Genomic DNA, 20839 nt, shown 5'->3' with positions numbered 1-20839 from the left:
TGTTTAAGTCATGGATGTTTAAAGTTTAACTTCTTCATTTTTGACTAATATTATAGTTGACTTTTCATTCAGGAAGTATGACGCTGCGCTGTCAGTACGCTTCTCCATGTTTGTGATTGGTCGAATGCTCCAGATACCACCCCTTTCATGTGAACGCGCACCTAACTAGATAGGACACGGCTGGCTTGAGCGAACGAGTTGATAGCCAGCGTTGTAGGACAGTTTAGCGAGAGCGGCTAACTCAAAACATATCCAGGATAGGTTGAACTAGATTCGTAGTATACCCCCCAGGTTAGCTGCTAAGCATAAGTTACCATGGAGATCTAGCCTGCTAAAAAGAGAACCAGCTTCGTAGGACCGGAAAGCCGGAGTTTTCCCTGAATTTAGCCGGCTAAGCAAAAATCCTGCTTCGTAGTATACCCCCTGGTCTGTGGGTGCAGTTACACATAGACTTGTGTTTTATTATGTGTTTGTATGCTGTTGTTTTTCAGGTGAGCTTCTGGCTGGTGAGAGAAATCTTGACTGCCCAGACGATGAAAATCCGAGCAGAAATACTGAGCCATTTCGTCAAAATAGCAAAGGTGAGTTAAAATTACTGATGTCTTTATTAAAGGTTCTTTATACCATTGTCAGGCCATTGTTATCTACATTGTTATTTACTGGCTAAAGATGTTGTTAATCTTATATTATAGGTGGGGTAAGTAAGTTTGAGAAACCGGCTGAGATACACTTTTCGTTATATTCCATGGAATGCTCTTAACATCCCGATAGCAGTGAATATCTGAAGTGCTTTGACAAAAAATCCATATGAAAATGTCATCTGTGGAAGCCGTGGCGCTGTAAAAAGCACGACCAATCATCTGCTTCGGCCCGGCTAAAGTAACTGGATGGCCTACCTGCCTGTCAGCCTTCCATCGGGGCACAAACTGATCTCGTGCCCTCATTGGTCATGTGCGTGTTCGTGTGTGTTGGAGGAGGGGCTCTGAGAGGAAGTGGCAGATTTTTTCCGGTTGTGTATTTTCAAATTCTAGCGCACTCGAGCTGGTTTCTCCAAAGTTACCTACCCCACCTTTAAGGTGATTAGCAATTTGGGACTGCACTGGAGACGCAGAGTTTGATGCATAGAGGGTTATTTTTAAATGAGATAATGAAATCCCGGAGTCAGTCAGTCTGCAGGATCTTGACGGAGGAACCGCGCTGGCTTTTCATAACGAGTTGCAGCTTCCTTTTCTCATCTCTACTATTCTATACAAGTCTCTCTTGGGACTGAAGTCCTGCTCTCTCAGATTAATCTCTCATCAGCCTCACACAGTCGAGGTCGATGATACTCAGTTGAATCCCTCTGAACAGTACCTCTACAGTTTGTCCTCCTCATGAACACACACACACACACACACACACACACACACACACACACACACACACACACACACACACACACACACACACACACACACACACACACACACAACACACACACACACACACACACACACACACACACACACACACACACACACACACACACACACACACACACACACACACACACACACACACACACACACACACACACACACACACACACACACACACACTTTCTTGCTCTGCTCAGTATGACCCAGTTTGTATAACATTCACACACACGTTATGCAGCCAATGCTGACTAGACGCACCTCAACATTAGACGTTGTACTCGATACGGGTTGTACTCTAGTATTTAATAATACAGAGCATGTTGTTCATTAAATATCTGTCTTTGTTCCCAGAAACTGTTGGAGTTGAACAACCTTCACTCCCTGGTGTCGGTGGTGTCCGCTCTGACGAGCGCTCCTATCTTCAGACTCAGCAAAACCTGGGCGGTAAGATATCCCACAATGCACTGCTTGATTAGAAAATAGGAGCCAGCACCCCCTTCAAATTAGTGTGTGAAGCAGCGGTGTTGGCTAATCAATATATTCCATTCCATGCATACTTTATATAAATAATATCCTGCTTTTATTGTGTTAACAGAAAGTTGGCCCTACAATAGTGTTTTTGTTTGTCCGACAGTTATCTTCACGGTTCATCTGTATATTTTTCTTGGTTTATTTCTATTTTGAGATGTTTGTATTTTAGAATTGTTTTATTTCTACTCTTTTAATTAAATATATTATTATGTGCAATTTGTTTTATGCTGCTGCAACAAAAGAATGTCTTAATATGAGTATATCTTTGAAACGGACACAAAAGAATGCAAAGAGAAATTGCTGAAACGTGAATGCATAAAAAAGAAACATCCCAGCCCTATGTCAAAGGCGTGTCCTTGTCTCTTTGTTTTGCGAGTATAGTCAATCTATAAACCGAGCGTTAGTGGTTACCCTGAAGCCAACATGCTCGAAGCCAGTGGTTAATAATTGATTAATTCATTTGAATACAAATTCAAGTTAGTATTAAAGGCATAACAAGACAGAAATGTATAATTCTTTCTTTAATAGAAATGTTCCTTCCGTAAAGTGTCCAAACCGGGCTTTTCTGGATAAGCGCATTTTTAAAAATAGCCATTGTCCATGCCGGTTTCAGTTGGACGATTTGTCACAGTTGCTCCGATCAGATCGGCCTCCTCCATTTTGTAGATTATTTACGACTTTTGAATCCACATAAACACATCGGCAAAATCCGGCTTACTTTGAGCACGTGTTTTAAACAGTTTAATCCCTTTGTGAATTGTTTCCACTTCCGCCGTCCTTTCATTTCTTCACACAGCGGGAATCCAAATGAATTAATCCTGAGTCCAATAACCATCACTCCAATAGTGCTCCTTGATTACGCTTTCATCCTCCTTTCACACAATACTTCACCTTCATCCAGTTTGTGACAGCAGCTGTAGCATTTTGAGACTTTTAAACTTTAAATACCGCTGTTGCGCCCCTCCCCCCTTGTGTGTGTGTGGGGGGGGGCGCAACTTCCAACAGGAGTCATTTGGGGGGGGCTCTTGGGAACATCAGACATTTTATAGTTTTATTTTCTATATTTCTTAGCAGTCTGCTGACGTGTCTTGTTATGATGGAGGGGTGTTGATGTGACTTAGTATGTCAGTAGCATGGCATTTGTTTATTAGCATCAGATTGTTGGACAGACTGGAAGCAGGTGCCACATCGCCCACAACAGTTTGACTCTGACTCAAATCGACTGATTCGGTTCATTAAGAAATGAAGAATCCATATTTGTGTGTGTGCCATCGTTCCCTCCAAGACTCTGAATCAGAAGGTTTACTCCATGACTCGATCTCTGTTGCAGTTGATCAGTCGGAAAGACAAGGGCACATTTGAGAAGCTCAACTATCTGACATCCAAGGAGGAGAACTACACCTGCATGAGGGAATACATCCGCTCCCTGAAGATGGTGCCCTGCATCCCATACCTCGGTAAGGTGTGTGTGTGTGTGTGTGTGTGTGTGTGTGTGTGTGTGTGTGTGTGTGTGTGTGTGTGTGTGTGTGTGTGTGTGTGTGTGTGTGTGTGTGTGTGTGTGTGTGTGTGTGTGTGTGTGTGTGTGTGTGTGTGTGTGTGTGTGTGTGTGTGTGTGTGTGTGTGTGTGTGTGTGTGTGTGTGTGTGTGTGTGTGTGTGTGTGTGTGTGTGTGTGTGTGTGTGTGTGTGTGTGTGTGTGTGTGTGTGTGTGTGTGTGTGTGTGTGTGTGTGTGTGTGTGTGTGTGTGTGTGTGTAGAACAATGTGGGCTATCTACCCTTACCCACAATTCACACAGATAAGTTCAGCTTCAGAACAAAGTGAAAAACAAACAATGGCATAAAATATTATTAAAATGTCGGGTTGTAATAGATTTATTTATTTTCTTCTCAGAGTACCAGAATGCGTAGTTGATATGTTAGTATTTCTAAAAATCTCGTGGGGCAGAATCCCCCCAGACCCCCTGCTGGGGTTGGGTTTTCAGCTTGTGTGCCTTTTCATGTTGCACAGTTCAGCTTTGATTCCATCATCTCATTAATACTTTAGTTCTGTGAAGGGATATATGCACTGTACTTCACTTTAATTAATATTGTCTGCCGAAAGGCGTATATATTACAGCACATGTTTTTGTTAAATAGATTTGAGTGGTTCAAAATTTCGGGTCGCGATTTATTCCATCCATCTTCTCCCGCTTATCCGTGGTCGGGTCTCGGGGGTATCAGTTCCAGCAGAGAGACACAAACGTTCCTTTCCCCTCATCAACCAGCTCTGACTGGGGGTCCCAAGGCGCTCCCAGGCCAGAGAAGAGATATAATCCCTCCACCTGGTCCTAGGTCTACCCCTTGGTCTCTTCCCAGCTGGACGTGCCTGGAACACCTCCCTAGGGAGGCGCCCAGGTGGCATCCTAACTAGGTGCCCGAACCACCTCAACTGGCTCCTTTCGTCGCGATTTATTGACAAAGGAAAAAGTGGGTCCCGAGGCCTGACCAGTTGAGAACCACTGGTCTAAAACATAAACAGAATACAATAATTTGCAAATCCTTTTTGACATTGAATTGAATACACGACAAAGACGAGATATGTGATGTTCAAACTGGTCAACTTAAGCAACACGTCCCAAACAAGCTGGGACAGGCATGTTTACCACTGTGTTGCATCCCCTTTCCTTTAAACAACACTCGATCAGCGTTTGGGAACTGAGGACACTACTTGTCGAAGCTTTTTTAGGTGGAATTATTTCCCAATTCTTGCTTGATGTACGACTTTCAGTTGCTCAACAGTCCGAGGTCTACGTTGTCGTATTTTGCGTTTCATAATGCAAAGGGAGGCGGGTCAGGATAATTAAATAATAAACAAATAATACGTTTTTGATATTAGAGTACAATCTCAAATCGGCATTTATTACTGGTTGCTAGGAGACTACTCTTGTTTTATTGTCGCTAATTGATTTATGCTTTACTCGATGTTAAGTATCGCTGTACAACCGTCGGTAGTTTCCCATGTGAGAAGGAAGGCAGAGGGTAGTGTCGTGAAAGATTGGAGTTCAATCACTGGAAACACGAGCAGAGTTGTGCGTATTTTATTGCAAGATTGGTAACATACAGATGATAGAAATAATCTCAATGAAGCAGCATATACACACACAGAATACCTGATGCTTACTCTGCGCACTGACACAGCGGTGATTCCACCTTTTTAACAGTCCCTGGTATTTCCTTGTTCATTTAGAAAAGTTGACTTTGATCACTTTGACATTAAGTGTTCAGAAGACCTTCAATCCATCGTTTTATTAACATTTAAGTGAGATGAAATTAAGCAACAACTGAAATGATCGATAAAATGTTTGGGGGGAAATAAATAACGAGATCTATTTCCTGTAGACTTGATCCCTATATATTATACATACATACTCAATATGGCCACCAATAATACTCTGAAATACCAGTGTTTTACCAAGTTTGATCTCTGGATATAAATTCCTTTTGTAACTATTAAACATGCAATGCTGACTTTATTTAGATTCCTATTGTAAGTTTTGTATTTTAAACTCGAGCAGAGATATTCCAGCCACTAAATGAGAAAGCGTGTTAATGGACGGTGTTTGCATTGGGTCGTATCATCATGGTCACTTTCTTCAGAGAGTACGCTCCCCCTCTGAACTCGGCCCAGTAGACGCCGTCCTGGTAGCGGCTGCGGTAATGCCCCCCCCGGTACCACACGCCGTTCATGTTGGAGTGAGCGCAGGCGTTGTACCACCACCCTCCTTTCTGGTAGTGGGCACAGTTACCTGGAGATACAAGGACTTAGATTAGACCAGGGGTGTCCAGACTACGGCCCGGGGGCCAAATGCGACCATTTTGAATCGTTCTAAAAGTATAATGAAATGTGGCCCACAAATAAACATCTGCTATTGTACTTCTAAAATATATATGTTCAAATATATAACAGTATTCATGTGTTAATAAGCCACATTTTCAGATACATTCAGTCAATTAAACTCGGGGTTAAGTATCAAGGATACATCGACATGTTGTCTGCACGGGCTGGCATCGAACCCACAACCTTCTGTTTAAAAGACGACCTATCCCTCTCAGCCGCAGTGAAAGCACACCAACAGCTATGACGGCCTTCTCTCGTACTTGATCCCCTCACCTGTGTAGGCGTCGTTGTCTTTGTCCAGTGTTGTGAACTGCTTGCCGTTGTGCCAGGTCAGCGAGTCTCCAGCGTTTCCCTGGTATCGTCCCACTCGCAGCCGGTAGAAGTCCGCCTCGGACTCGATTCTGAAGCTGGCGTACTCTGCGCGAGTCTTACGTCCGCTCCAATCCTCCAGAGTCACCAGCAGCTTGTAGGTGGCCTGGTTAGTCAGCCAGTAGATGTTCTCCAGACCCAACCAGTGCTCCCCATCAATGTTTCCAAACCCTTGCTGTCACAAGAGAGAGACGTTTAATTAGCTGCATGTAAGCTCGTCCAACTGCTCGAACCAGAGGTGGAAAGCATGACACACGTCCTACACACGTCCTTCACTCAAGAAAAAGTGCAGATACTCGTGGTTAAAAATTATCTGGTAAAGGTTCTGAGTAAACTCCTTTACTTAAGTACATTTCAAAGCCCTAACTTCTTTACTTTTACTTAAGTACATTTCAAAGCCCTAATTCTTTACTTTTACTTAAGTACATTTCAAAGCCCTAATTCTTTACTTTTACTTAAGTACATTTCAAAGCCCTAATTCTTTACTTTTACTTAAGTACATTTCAAAGCCCTAACTTCTTTACTTTTACTTAAGTACATTTCAAAGCCCTAACTTCTTTACTTTTACTTAAGTACATTTCAAAGCCCTAATTCTTTACTTTTACTTAAGTACATTTCAAAGCCCTAATTCTTTACTTTTACTTAAGTACATTTCAAAGCCCTAATTCTTTACTTTTACTTAAGTACATTTCAAAGCCCTAACTTCTTTACTTTTACTTAAGTACATTTCAAAGCCCTAATTCTTTACTTTTACTTAAGTACATTTCAAAGCCCTAATTCTTTACTTTTACTTAAGTACATTTCAAAGCCCTAACTTCTTTACTTTTACTTAAGTACATTTCAAAGCCCTAATTCTTTACTTTTACTTAAGTACATTTCAAAGCCCTAACTTCTTTACTTTTACTTAAGTACATTTCAAAGCCCTAATTCTTTACTTTTACTTAAGTACATTTCAAAGCCCTAACTTCTTTACTTTTACTTAAGTACATTTCAAAGCCCTAATTCTTTACTTTTACTTAAGTACATTTCAAAGCCCTAACTTCTTTACTTTTACTTAAGTACATTTCAAAGCCCTAACTTCTTTACTTTTACTTAAGTACATTTCAAAGCCCTAATTCTTTACTTTTACTTAAGTACATTTCAAAGCCCTAATTCTTTACTTTTACTTAAGTACATTTCAAAGCCCTAATTCTTTACTTTTACTTAAGTACATTTCAAAGCCCTAATTCTTTACTTTTACTTAAGTACATTTCAAAGCCCTAATTCTTTACTTTTACTTAAGTACATTTCAAAGCCCTAACTTCTTTACTTTTACTTAAGTACATTTCAAAGCCCTAATTCTTTACTTTTACTTAAGTACATTTCAAAGCCCTAACTTCTTTACTTTTACTTAAGTACATTTCAAAGCCCTAATTCTTTACTTTTACTTAAGTACATTTCAAAGCCCTAATTCTTTACTTTTACTTAAGTACATTTCAAAGCCCTAATTCTTTACTTTTACTTAAGTACATTTCAAAGCCCTAATTCTTTACTTAAGTACATTTCAAAGCCCTAATTCTTTACTTTTACTTAATAGGAAATGCCAAAACAATTCCCCCATTTTAATTAATGTTTTTAAAATGTAGTAATTATTTGTGTAAAAGTAATGATACTAGGCAAATCTACTTAAGTATTTGTACTTCACTACCTCTGGTTCTGAGACATGATTTAATAGGAACTGCCAAAGCGATTCCCCCATTTTAACGAAGTTATGTTTGTCCTCCCTTTGAATCCACACCATCCACGTTTTCCAAGCATCGATAAGAGACTGGTCATGATGTAAGAGGGAGAGGCGAAGAGCCGTGGCATTGCACGACGTGTCCCTCCGTCTGAATCACTGCTTTCAATTACATCACACATGCGTTCAATCAGGAGGGAGTCCTCGTCCATGCCAAATGTCAGTTGGCTTAAAGAGGCTCGTTGACTCATTCGGGGGGGGCTGGGGGACATCTTGGAAGTGCTCCTTTGGGGGGTTGGTTATTTGAAAGTGATGAGAAAATTGCACGTTTTGGGGAGGAAGTTGAACTTTGGCAATGAAAAGTTTCACCCTGTGCACCAGTATTTACGTAGCTGAGAGTCTTCAGAGAAATAGCTTGGCAACACAGCATGGTTACGTCTTTGAATCAGTGAGCAACGCTGAGAGCATGATTGATTTGATTTCAGATTTGATTTTTGGTGGGTTTCTGTAGTGATTACTCACATCTTCCAGACAGACCAACAGATTGAAGGATTACATCGAGTTGGAGTGGTTTTGATTGTTTGGACGGGGGAATCCTACTTTGGTGATCCCCTAATGTTTCCGTGATGTCATGGTTTCACTTAAGCTTTGAAATATCTGAAAACCAGATTATGGATGAAAGATTGCTTTGTACAGATATTCGTGTTTTCTAAGGGGATGAGTCATCACCATCCTCTGATGTTTCGTCGATTGCACCATCGGATTGACATTTGTGTTTTTGTCGGGTATTTGTATTAACTTTTGGAAAACAGCATGTTCATGTTGCCCTGAATTGTAAGACTTTGGTAATCCCCTTACTTTTCATCAAGCACGATGAGGTCAACATATTTGATTACATTGTTTACATTGGTTTATACGGAGCCCCTAAAGGGACATGGGAAAAAAAAAAAGAGACAAAAAAAAATAAAGTCAGAATAACGGATTCGTTTCTCGTGCGCACGAGAAACGAATCCGTTATTCTGACTTTATTTTTTTTTGAGAAAGTTACGGATGCACCAAGGAGGAAGTGGAACACGAGACAACCATTTCATTGCAGACTTTTATGTTTACGTGGGGAAATGACAGTGCATACATTATTTGAGATATATTTTGAAGTCAGACTTAATTGTATGGACATTTCGGCCAGGGGTGTAGAGCTATTGGTTTAAGCACCGGATTGGCAAAAAACAGGAGAGTCTGTAAACCAGTCCGCTTTGATCTATGAATTAATGTCCGTGACTCTCAGAGTACCTGCTGCCCGCAGCTGACACACACACACACACACACACACACACACACACACACACACACACACACACACACACACACACACACACACACACACACACACACACACACACACACACACACACACACACACACACACACACACACACACACACACACACACACACACACACACACACACCGGTACCGAAGTGGGCCGCCCGTTGACAGTTTACGTGGGCTGGGCTGGGTGCGAGTCCCGGGTTGATTTTTAGTCCTAGTCCGCCCATGATTTATAGCTGTTCAATGAAGGTAAACACAGTGTAGGCGGTGCGTAAAAGCTCTTTGAGCGCTGGTGCTGCTCTTCTCTGAGTTACACGTCCCGCTGCCTCCTGGAGTGACCACACACCCCTGGCCGAAATGTCCTTAAAGTGAAGTCTAAGTACGATATATATCTCAAATAATGTATGCACTGTCATTTCCCCACGTAAACATAACAGTCTGCAATGACATGGTTGTCTCGTGTTCCACTTCCTCCTTGGTGCATCGGTAACTTTCTCAAAAAAAAATAAAGTCAGGACAACGGATTCGTTTCTCCTGCGCACGAGATACTAACCAGTTATCCTGACTTTTTTATTTCTCCCTCTGTTTTTTTTTTTTTTCTTCTTGTCCCTTTAGGGGCTCCGTAGGTTTATGACCAAATACTTTGGAAATTAGTTTCATTACCATCAACCCAAGCTATTCCTTTGGGGTTTTGTGCTAATTAGCAATTTAGCATGCAAACACGCTACAGTAAGAAGATGAACAATGAGGGTGGCTCAGTGGCTAATGTGCTGGACTTCGAATCAAGGGACAGCAAGTTCGAGTCTCACTGCAGTCAGCATGTCGTTGTGTCCCTGGGCAAGACACTTCACCCTAAACTGCTTCTGTGCGGATTGTCCACAGCACCGAATGTATGTTAGTTGCTTTGGATAAAAGCGTCTAACAAATGACTTGTAACTGTACCAACTTCCCATCTGGACGTTAGTATCGTCTTTGTGTGCATGTTAGCATTCTGACCTTAGCTCAACCACTGAGCCCACATGCATCCTCACGTCTGCTAACATAGATATACCGTACTTTTCGGACTATAAGCCGCGACTTTTTCCCCATTTTCTTTGTACAGCTAACGGCCACTAGGGAACCTCCTGAATCTATGGATTTCACAGGTAAAATTAACCACCTTTAACGCTATGGGCTCTAGGACCGGTCCGCCTCGAAGCGGCGGGCTCCAGCAGGAAAAGCTGGAGGCCGGAAAAGAGTGAGACAGGTAGCGCCAAAGTAAAAGTGGAACCGAGAGACAGAACGACGATTTAGCTGCTGCGGCTCATATGCAGGTGCGCTTTGTAGTCCGAAAAGTACGGTAGACAGATACATAACATCGACTTGTATACAACCTAAAGGTCCAAGATCAATGTTTAGTACCTTGTAAGTCTCCCAGTTTCTAAAGAAGTTCACGGAGCCGTCCGTACGCCTCTGAATGACGGTCCAGCCACCGGGGTCCCGTGTCTGGTCACACCACACCTGCATCAGGCGATTGGTCTTGTCTGGTTTCAGCAGGAACATGCCGCTGTTGGTGTATCCGCCCTCCGCAGCTTCCAGGCAGTCTTTGAAAGGACCTGCAGGAGAGACGATATGCTGACGAACTATCGTGCATATTGATAAACAAAGGCCTTCCTGACTGATTCGTCATTGTCATCGTTATTATAATTCAAACAACCTGTCAAAGGAACAGACACGGCGACATTTAATAGAACATATTCGTGCAGCTGGAAAAGTAACGTCACTGTTGCCCATGTGTTCTGTCTGCCACATTTGACCACTTATTTCCAGTGTCTGTGATGCAGGAAAGTATCAGTGTTCTTTAAAGGTCACCTAATATGTGAAATCCACTTCTCCATGTCTCTTCTACATCAACATGTGTCCCCTCTTCTTCATGTCTCTTCTACATCAACATGTGTCCCCTCTTCTTCATGTCTCTGCTACATCAACATGTGTCCCCTCTTCTTCATGTCTCTTCTACATCAACATGTGTCCCCTCTTCTTCATGTCTCTTCCACATCAACATGTGTCCCCTCTTCTTCACGTCTCTTCTACATCAACATGTGTCCCCTCTTCTTCACGTCTCTTCTACATCAACATGTGTCCCCTCTTCTTCATGTCTCTTCTACATCAACATGCGTCCCCTCTTCTCCATGTCTCTTCTACATCAACATGTGTCCCCTCTTCTCCACGTCTCTTCTACATCAACATGTGTCCCCTCTTCTTCATGTCTCTTCTACAATCATGTGTCCCCTCTTCTCTCATGTCCTCTTCTACATCACATGTGTCCCCTCTTCTCATGTCTCTTCTACATCACATGTGTCCCCTCTTCTGCATTCCTGCTTCTACATCAACATGTGTCCCCTCTTCTTCATGTCTCTTCCTACATCAACATGTGTGTCCCCTCTTCTTCATGTCTCTTCTACATCAACAGGTGTCCCCTCTTCTTCACGTCTCTTCTACATCAACATGTGTCCCCTCTTCTTCATGTCTCTTCTACATCAACATGTGTCCCCTCTTCTTTCATGTCTCTTCTACATCAACATGTGTCCCCTCTTCTTCATGTCTCTTCTACATCAACATGTGTCCCCTCTTCTTCATGTCTCTTCTACATCAACATGTGTCCCCTCTGTGGAAAGAGACTGAAAGTTTCAGGAACAAAGATTTTCTCTCTTTTTGATCAATTTCTATAAAAACCTGTCTGAAAATGAGCTGATCAGATTTTGGCCCCTTTATGATGTCATCACGATGTGTTGTCTTGTGTAACCATTAGCCAATCAGCAACCAAGGTAACCCCCCCCCCCCCCCCCCCCCCCCCCCCTTATCGCCTGAATCTCCTCTAGAGCACCATTGTGTTCTTTGTAACCAAATGTCTCTCAGAGGGGCGTGGGGAGGGGCTCCTTATGTTCATCTGAAGTAACAGACGGAGAATCAGCACTTTGGAAACAGGGCTGAAACAGAGGGGATTATGGGTAATGCTGCGATGATCTGTTTGGTGTTTCAGCCAATCAGAGACATGTTTTGTATATATCAGAGACCTGTAATATAGTGATGAAAAACAGTATAATAGGGGACCTTTAAAAGATGATGAATAGCATACAATGTCCTTCACAGTGTGTGGGCCGTCTCATCATCAAAAGCCGCCCTAGAGAACCTTGCAGGAGCAGTCTGTACACTGGTTACTAGTTTCCTTTGCAGGGGACAAAATCACATCGCAGGGACTGTACTGTATACTGCAGTTTAGCCACCAGCCTGTTTTGAGATGGATCCAGTCTGTTTTAAACAGAGGGGGACAATCCAGAAACAGGATTAACTTTTCAATAAAGCCCTCCAGTGAGTCCTGCTGGCGGACTGTAGCCAGATGTGATGGTTTCACTGAAGGAAGGCACGACAACTGCCAGATCTGCTACCAAACGTTCGGGGTAGTGCCAGATGCAAGAACAGACTTTCCACAGTTCTTATGGAAAGTGTTTTTGGTGCACTCAGACTCCCTGTGGGTTGGGCCATTAGTGTCATTATAGGATCTCGTTAATCACTTGCAGCTGCAGTCACATTTCAAAAAAGGCATCTGTGAGCATGTTGTCATAGAGCTTTATCACTGACGAAAAATGATAAGTGGACGCAGTTTAAAATGCTCTTTTATGGGCTTCAGAAACCCATCAAACTGTTTTACAACACGACACACACACATACTATACTGTCACATATGTATATATTATTACAATAAGCAGTAATCTATTTCACTGTACAGCATTTCATTTTACTTGCCTATAGGTAACTTCTTCTGCATTACTTGCACTACATATGTCTTGCACTATTTTATTTCTTCAATTGGTTCTTGCACTATTTTTATTTGTTTTATTGTCTTATGTCTTATATAATTGATGTTGCATTGTTGGAGGAGACTTGGACTTGAGATGTTAAGTGCCATAACTACACTGTAGCTGCATATGACAATAAGGCCTTTGAACTTTGTCGAAAACATCTTTTCATTTCGAGATGAGGCTTAGATTGAGTGTCTGTGTGGCCAGGTTATATAAAGGGGACATATCACGCAAAATGCACTTTATGATGTCTTTTATACATAAATATGTCCCCGGTGCGTCGGAGGGAACTCACGCAGCGTCAGAAAATAAAACCCTTTCTCTTTTCCTCCGTACCCAAATCTTTTAAAAACGGGGGTATAAATAGCGGACACAGATTTGCTGCCGATATTACGTAATTTCGGACGGTGGACCCACAGAAAGTTGCTATCAGAAACAATGCCTGACGTGTTTTGGACGTAATCTCGTTTTTGTTGACATTAGCAAACCTCGCTAACACTCAGAGCTAACCGGTACTGTAGAGCACATGTGTTTTTAAAAAGCAGGAAATAAAAAAAGGGAACTCACCTTGTGATAAACCTGCAAGAGAAAAAGCATTTGAGCTCCATACTGTTTCAGAAATAATCCTCGATGTGGTTTAAACAGGATGGCGTTTTATCACAGCAGAATTTAACTTTATCTCCGGTAGGATTCTGATCAGGCATTAGCTCCGCCTCCTCTTTTCTTTTTTTTTCAAGCTAAGGACCCAAAATCCGCGTTTCTCTAACAGGGCTGGAATAGAGGGATATGAGGGATGTCTAAAATGCATGATCTGTTTGTATTTTGAGAAAAACACGTAGACATGTTTTTAAATATTTGTATATTTCCGAGACCCATAATATATGCCTTAAAATAGCATGATAGGAGACCTTTAAATGTATTTTATAGTTGTATTTGTGACATCGCTTATTTAAATTGGTATTTTATTATAATTTGTATTTATTATATTATAATTATTATTTGTATTATTTGTTTTAGAGGTGTTAATATTTTTTTGCATTTATTCATTTAGTCTTATATCTTTTATTTTACAGAGGGATCATATTTTATTTTATTGAATTTTCTTGAAATTATCATACCTTTTTTTTTACTTTTTGTCCCTTTTTAATTGTTATATTATATTGTGCAAACAGTTTGATTATAAGTACATCTCTTGTTTTTTGTTTTAACTTGTGATGTGTGCCTTGTTGTTAAAGCACTTTGAGCTGCACCTTGTATATGAAGTGCTATACAATCAAAGCTTTATTACCATTTGTATTCTCTACTTACCAACGGGCGCACTTGTAAAGCTGTATGCAGCGCTTGGCATCGTGGGCAGTGGAGGTGATACTGCTTTAGAGTTCTGGTCGTTCTGTATCTCATTATTCATGCGGTTGATGGTGTGCCGGGTGTATTTCTGAGGATCGTAGGGTCTGTATCCTCCGGGAGACAGTTCAGGCATCTGTACGGGAGGCATCACAGGGGGTCGTGGGTGGACCGGGCGTACCCGTTCCTGCACCACACCGTACGAGTGTCCCCCCCGCTGACAATGCTTCTCCAGGTGCAGCAGGAGGGCGCTCTGGTTGTTTGCGAGGGCCGACAGACGCTGGTACTTGTGCTCCAGCTCGCTGTAGCGTAAGCCGAGCGTTCCCATCTGGTTCGTGTGGTTGAGCACTCGCGTCTCCAGCTGCGACGCCTCCAGAGCGTTGTCTCGTTTGCGGATGATCTCGTGCAGCAGTTGCATGTAGAGCTGCGTCACTCTGGAGTTCATGTTGCGGCTCTCCTTGCGCAGGAGCTTGACTTCATTCACCACCCCCCCGTCGACTTGGATCAGCTGCTGCAGAGCTTCGATCTGCCGGCGCTGCTTCTGAAGCTCGGTGTTCAGCAGCTCCAGCTCCTGCTTGTTGACCCGGTTCTCCAGCAATTCCTCGGGCTCCCTGGAGTTCACACAGATGGCCCCGGTGCTTTTCTGCTCGGGGACAATAAACGTGTAGGAACATTTGTCCGTTTGGGAGCGGCTGTGGTCAACGACGGCTCGTTTTTGCCGATTTGGGGCGAAGATGAACTCTCTCTCCGGGATCTCATCACTGTTCTCGATTTCCTGAGTGCCTTCTTGGAGAGAGGACTGGGGTCTGGAGAGCAACAGGAGCCCCAGCAGCACCCCCGCAGGGAGAATCATAGCACAGTCCTGCTGCACGAGCCAAGATGATTCCTGGAACAGAGTGGGGAGAGATGATCAGTCGGTCTCTCACTGCATCAGCTAAAGAAACACGCTCACATCAGGCGGAAATCCACTGTTATATTCGACATGTTTACATTATCAGAGTCAGTCAATGTTGTTGTCAATCTTTCAGTTTGTGTGTACAGACGGAGAGATCGAATCCCGAATATTAAAATATGTATGTGTTTGAATTCACATCAAACAGTCGATGTTTTGGTGATGAATAGAAAAGCATTACAAATCATTCTGCTGCTTTCGGGTATTGAACTTTGATCAGACCTTTGGCATATAGAAAAATGTTTTGCATACAATCACAAATATGTAAGACCCTTTATGTCATTGCAGATTCACCATTGACACCTTTTTGAAACACCTAAATCCCATATATTTCATCGTCAAAGAATGTCTCTTATTAATTATTTTTTATATTTTAAATGGTGTCGGACTTTTGAATTGACCCTAGCTTGTAGTGAGGCTACTTTGTAACTGATTTCAATCAATGTACGGGAAAAGAATCTGCTCTGTAGGATGTGAAGGGCGACTGTGGCCAGAAGGTTGTGGGTTCGATCCCAGCCCGTGCAGCCAACATGTCGATGTATCCTTGGGCAAGATACTTAACCCTGAGTTGCTCCCGATGGCCAACGGTGTGTGAATGTTAGTTCCTAGAGCAGTGTTTCTCAAACCTTTTCATACCAAGGACCACTTAACCAATAAAAAAACACTCGCGGACCACCTAACTCCACAAATATCCAAAAACACATCGTTTTTTACAAATCGCCTGAAAATTGTACAAACAAGTGGCAATGTGTGTGATGAAGGTGCTTATCTGGGCTATATCATGCAATCAAAAGTTAAACGTAAGCTCGTTCCATTGCAGAGATATTCCCGCTAGAGTGCGAAAAACTTAAATAAATGTATTTATTTCAAATGTGAAATTTTACCAATATACTCACGGACCACTAGGGGGCGCTCACGGACCACCAGTGGTCCGCGGACCACACTTTGAGAAGCACTTAGAGTAAGGTACACTGCTCTGTGTGAATGGGTGAACGACATGTATGTAAAGCGCTTTGAGGGGTCTTAAAGCGCTATGTAAGTCCCGTCCATTTACCATTTAAAAGAGGAATGTACAGAAATTAAGATATTTTTGTAATTACTGTAGTCACTACTTTAATCAATAATTAAATGTCGCTGTCCAACTCCTCACCCCAGGTCTTTCAAACTGAATTCTGTGCAAATCCATGAAGCCAATTACCAGATAAACAACTTGACCACATATCCCAGGACTGCATAGCAAAGCTCGGACGTGGCATCCAAACACGTCCACTTAGTTGTGCCACTATTGCTTAAGCCAAGTTTGATTTAAGCAATTACGTGTACCGACACATCTGCAACAGTTCAGGCGAGAGATGTGAGATGTTCTGCAGCATGTCAGACTTTCTTTCGTGTCTCGCTTTCTATGGAACATGACATCAAGACACCCACTGGCCCCAGAGAACCCGCTCGGAGAGACACGACCACACGTGTGTTTTTTAAGATCGATCTTTTCCAGATTGATCTCGATTCGTTATCGTTTCTCTGTCCAGGAGAGCGGTTAAACTGCTACATGCGGGATGTTATCGTGCAGATCTGTGTAGAAGTGGTGTGATGGACCAATCTGCACAATGACTACTTTTACTTTTGGTACTTTAACCATATTTTGATGATGATACTTTCGTTATTTTACTTGAGTAACATTTTGAATGCAGGACTTTTACTTCTAACAGAGTATTCCTACACTCTGGTACTTCTACTTTTACTCAAGTACAAGACCTGAGTACTTCTACTTTTACTCAAGTACAAGACCTGAGTACTTCTACTTTTACTTAAACTACAAGATCTGAGTACTTCTACTTTTACTCAAATACAAGATCTGAGTACTTCTACTTTTACTCAAGTACAAGATCTGAGTACTTCTACTTTTACTCAAGTACAAGATCTGAGTACTTCTACTTCTACTCAAATACAAGATCTGAGTACTTCTACTTTTACTCAAGTACAATATCTGAGTACTTCTACTTTTACTCAAGTACAAGACCTGAGTACTTCTACTTTTACTCAAGTACAAGATCTGAGTACTTCTACTTTTACTCAAGTACAAGATCTGAGTACTTTTACTCAAGTACAAGATCTGAGTACTTCTACTTTTACTCAAGTACAAGATCTGAGTACTCCTACTTTTACTCAAGAACAAGATCTGAGTACTCCTACTTTTACTCAAGAACAAGATCTGAGTACTTCTACTTTTACTCAAGTACAAGATCTGAGTACTTCTACTTTTACTCAAGTACAAGATCTGAGTACTTCTGCTTTTACTCAAGTACAAGATCTGAGTACTTCTACTTTTACTCAAGTACAAGACCTGAGTACTTCTACTTTTACTCAAGCACAAGATCTGAGTACTTCTACTTTTACTCAAGTACAAGACCTGAGTACTTCTACTTTTACTCAAGCACACGATCCGAGTACTTCCCTGCCCTCTGGATGATGGTGAGTGATATCTCTATCTCCACAGTGTGCCAGGGCATCTGTTAGAGGTCAGAGGGGAAGCAGCAGGGAGCCCATAAAGTGAGTCCAGACCCGACCGCCAGCTGTCAGTCTGACTTGTGAGAGGTGTCGGGACGAGCTGAGCTCTGTGGGTGACCTCACCGTCGATCAGCAGCAACAACAGTGATACATGAGTTTGTCACGCATGCTTTATCCCTCCCTGTCTTTGCCCCTGTGTCTCTTTCAGTCTCTCACACACACACACACACACACACACACACAGGAACAGTTGTCACAAACGCGCGTCTGGATGCTCAGGCATGTCTTTAAACCACAGGGGGGGGGGGGGGGCTGGCTATCCTCACTCGGCACACATGGTTTGGCCGACTGACCGTAAAAGAGTAGCTGGTGAGTTAATTCTCAGTCCCTGTCGGAGTCGTTTCACGAGTCTGACGTGTATCCTCCTGCTCTGCCTCAACGTGAAGCTTTCCTCAGTGTTGCGCGCTTACACACCATCAGTGTTTGACGTTAACGCGGCTCAGCGTTAGTCTTTACATATTTTCATGATTAAGATCAATGAATAAAAGCTGTACCTTTTTCATTGATCACAATTTCAGAGGCAGTAAACGAGGCATTGTGACATTTAAAAAGAGTCGGAAATAAACGGACATCGTAAAATGGAAACATCTCAAAATAGACCGAACTAAAAAGTAAAATATTTATATAATGACAGTGAAAGATATATATATCTATCTATCCATTTTATTTATATAGCGCTTTTCACAACTCAAAGACGCTTTACAGAATGAGGGAGGGTAGGCAAACAAGGACAGGCAAACAAGTAAGTAAAAAATAAAAAGGCAGTCAAGAGGAAGTTGATTGAGAGGGGGGGGCTTGTGGGTAGACAGAGTTGAAAAGATGTGTTTTGAGACGGGACTGAAAGACTGTGGGACTCAGAGTCACGGATATATATATATATATATATATATATATATATATATATATATATATATATATATATATAGTCACGAATATACCCTATGAAGTGTCGATTACAGCTCACAAAATATAAAAGTCGGATATCATTTACATTAATTTCACCGAGGTCTTCAAAACCGGCCTTAAGACCCTCTTCTTTCGGCAGGCCTTCCAATGAGCATGGTACACCTGGAGTACTGCCATTGTTATCGCTATCTCCGACTTTTATTTTTGTACTCTATTTTCTATTTTATTTTTTGATTTCTTATTATTATTATTACAATTATTTGTTTAATCTCTCAAAGTGTATCGGTATCCCTTGTTGTGAAGCACTTCAAGATTTGTCTTGGCAGATGAGAAGCGCTATATAAATTACATTTATTATTATTATTATTATTAATTACACTGTCGATTTAAGAAAGTCGATATTTCTCCTCAGAAAAACCCGTTTCCCAGCGTACTTCCAAGTGGGATGTTGCTTAAAAGCAAAGGATTGTTATCTTTATTAGTGTTGACCTTTACATGAGGACTGGTAATGCATTAAGAGAAGTTTAATCGGGCGTGCAGCACGAGTGGTGAAACTTGCTTTACTACTATTTCGGGGTTTATTTGAAAAACTGATTATGCGAAAAGTAAGAAATCTGGAAAGGTTTGATACTTTCACACGGATCAACGCAAAGGATCTGACACTTTGATAAGAGTCACTACCAGAAGCTTTGTGTTGGGAGTGAAGGAGTGCGTTTGAGTTAAAGTCCATATTAAGGACCATGAAAGGTTCCCTGTGGAGTTTCTGACCTCAAGTCGAGCTACGGAGTTTCTTGACTTGTGGGTTCATGTTTTGTTTGTCTCTCACAATACGACACGTGGGTCATGACAATGGTTTCACATTACTGAAGTCCTCAGTTCTGGGGTTCCTCGTTCCACACCACTGCAACGGCACACTATTCAACAAGCCATTGATGACAGGACTCTAAGTTTATCTTCTTTAAATCAGAGCTTTAAAACAAATCTATCAAGCTGTAAACATGACATGCAAGACATCCAACATGTTTCCCAGCGATGAGAGTATTGCTTTAAACAAATCAAAGAGAACAATCTGTGATGCTCAAAAAGTCAGTGATAGGAAATGAAAGGCTCCACTCACCTCCTTTTCCTTCAACCTCCTGCCTGTCTATGACTTCCTCAGCAGCAGTGAGTAATTCCTCATGTCCTCTGCGCTGGTCCAGTATTTAGTCAGTGGAACGTCTTCACATTATTCCCCTTGGCCCGCTGTCAGTCACTTTCTTCATGTGGAAAATGTTCAGCCCTGAGGTCTCTGCACAGGACCCCAAATGTCCACTCAATGCACAGCCGGAGCTCTCCCGCTGCGACTTCATTCATCGGCACCTTGGTCATGTGATGAGTCATCAACTGAACTCACGCCTGTTTACTCGCTTCAAGAAAGAGAGCCTGGAGCTCCCTCTGTAATCCTGCCATCACCAGGGAGATCTTTAGCAGGGAGCCCCGGCCACGCCCCTTTCTCCTCCCCTTGACAACAGGGAGACCATGGAACCCCCCCCCCCCACCAAAAAAAATAAACCCATGTCCCCTGCAGCCCCCCCCCCCCCCCCCCCCACCCCCTGCATCTCGCACTTTTTTCCACTTGTTTCCCGGCAAACCCATGACTGTGTTGCAGTTGGGTCAGGGTTTTAGAGAATGTATTTTGATCTACGCTTGTTGTTCCTCTGGATTATACAATATAGAAATACATGTTTTTGGCCTTTCAGGTGTTGCTAGGAGACACGCTGTCAACATCTATGTTTGCTGCTTATTAGAGAACATCGCATTGTATTTATCCACATCATGTTTTCATGTCCACACAAAGCCTTGACTGCATACAGATTTCCGGCAATTCAAACTTTCCATCCTGTGTGTGTGTGTGTGTGTGTGTGTGACCTCTCTTTACACTCCATTTCACTTAGTTCTCAAATACACACCTGCAGCGGTTTGTGAGTGTATGCCACACAGTAGCAACA

General features: G+C 42.2%; 2 protein-coding genes across 2 annotated transcripts in view; one reads left to right on the top strand and one right to left on the bottom strand.

The window, feature by feature from the left end:
• Nucleotides 1-20839, top strand: part of LOC117456503 (ras-specific guanine nucleotide-releasing factor RalGPS1-like) — a 45746-nt gene that overhangs the window by 13198 nt on the left and 11709 nt on the right. The window contains exons 6-8 of the mRNA XM_034096415.2: nt 492-581; nt 1770-1862; nt 3280-3406. Of these exons, the coding sequence (XP_033952306.1) occupies nt 492-581; nt 1770-1862; nt 3280-3406 (310 nt within the window). The remainder of the gene's footprint in view (nt 1-491; nt 582-1769; nt 1863-3279; nt 3407-20839) is intronic.
• On the bottom strand, nt 5009-20280 carry LOC117456036 (angiopoietin-related protein 2-like). Its single transcript, XM_034095750.1, has 5 exons — nt 19969-20280; nt 14390-15311; nt 10641-10834; nt 6098-6368; nt 5009-5732 (listed from the first exon to the last, which is right to left on the bottom strand). The coding sequence occupies exons 2-5, from the start codon at nt 15276-15278 to the stop codon at nt 5533-5535; spliced, it is 1554 nt and encodes a 517-aa protein (XP_033951641.1). The 5' UTR covers nt 15279-15311; nt 19969-20280; the 3' UTR covers nt 5009-5532.

This window comes from Pseudochaenichthys georgianus, chromosome 12 (genome assembly GCF_902827115.2).
Source record: "Pseudochaenichthys georgianus chromosome 12, fPseGeo1.2, whole genome shotgun sequence".
In the NCBI taxonomy this organism is placed as follows: Eukaryota; Metazoa; Chordata; class Actinopteri; order Perciformes; family Channichthyidae; genus Pseudochaenichthys; species Pseudochaenichthys georgianus.
Note: the sequence above shows the minus strand (reverse complement) of the source record. Positions and strands in the feature narration are given on the sequence as shown.

Coding starts and splice junctions, on each gene's coding strand:
- LOC117456036 (XM_034095750.1), bottom strand. CDS start 15,278: ATGATTCTCCCTGCGGGGGTGCTGCTGGGGCTCCTGTTGCTCTCCAGA. Junction 10,835..14,389: donor CTTTACAAGTGCGCCCGTTG/GTAAGTAGAGAA, acceptor TCTCTCCTGCAG/GTCCTTTCAAAGACTGCCTG. Junction 6,369..10,640: donor GAAACTGGGAGACTTACAAG/GTACTAAACATT, acceptor CTCTTGTGACAG/CAAGGGTTTGGAAACATTGA.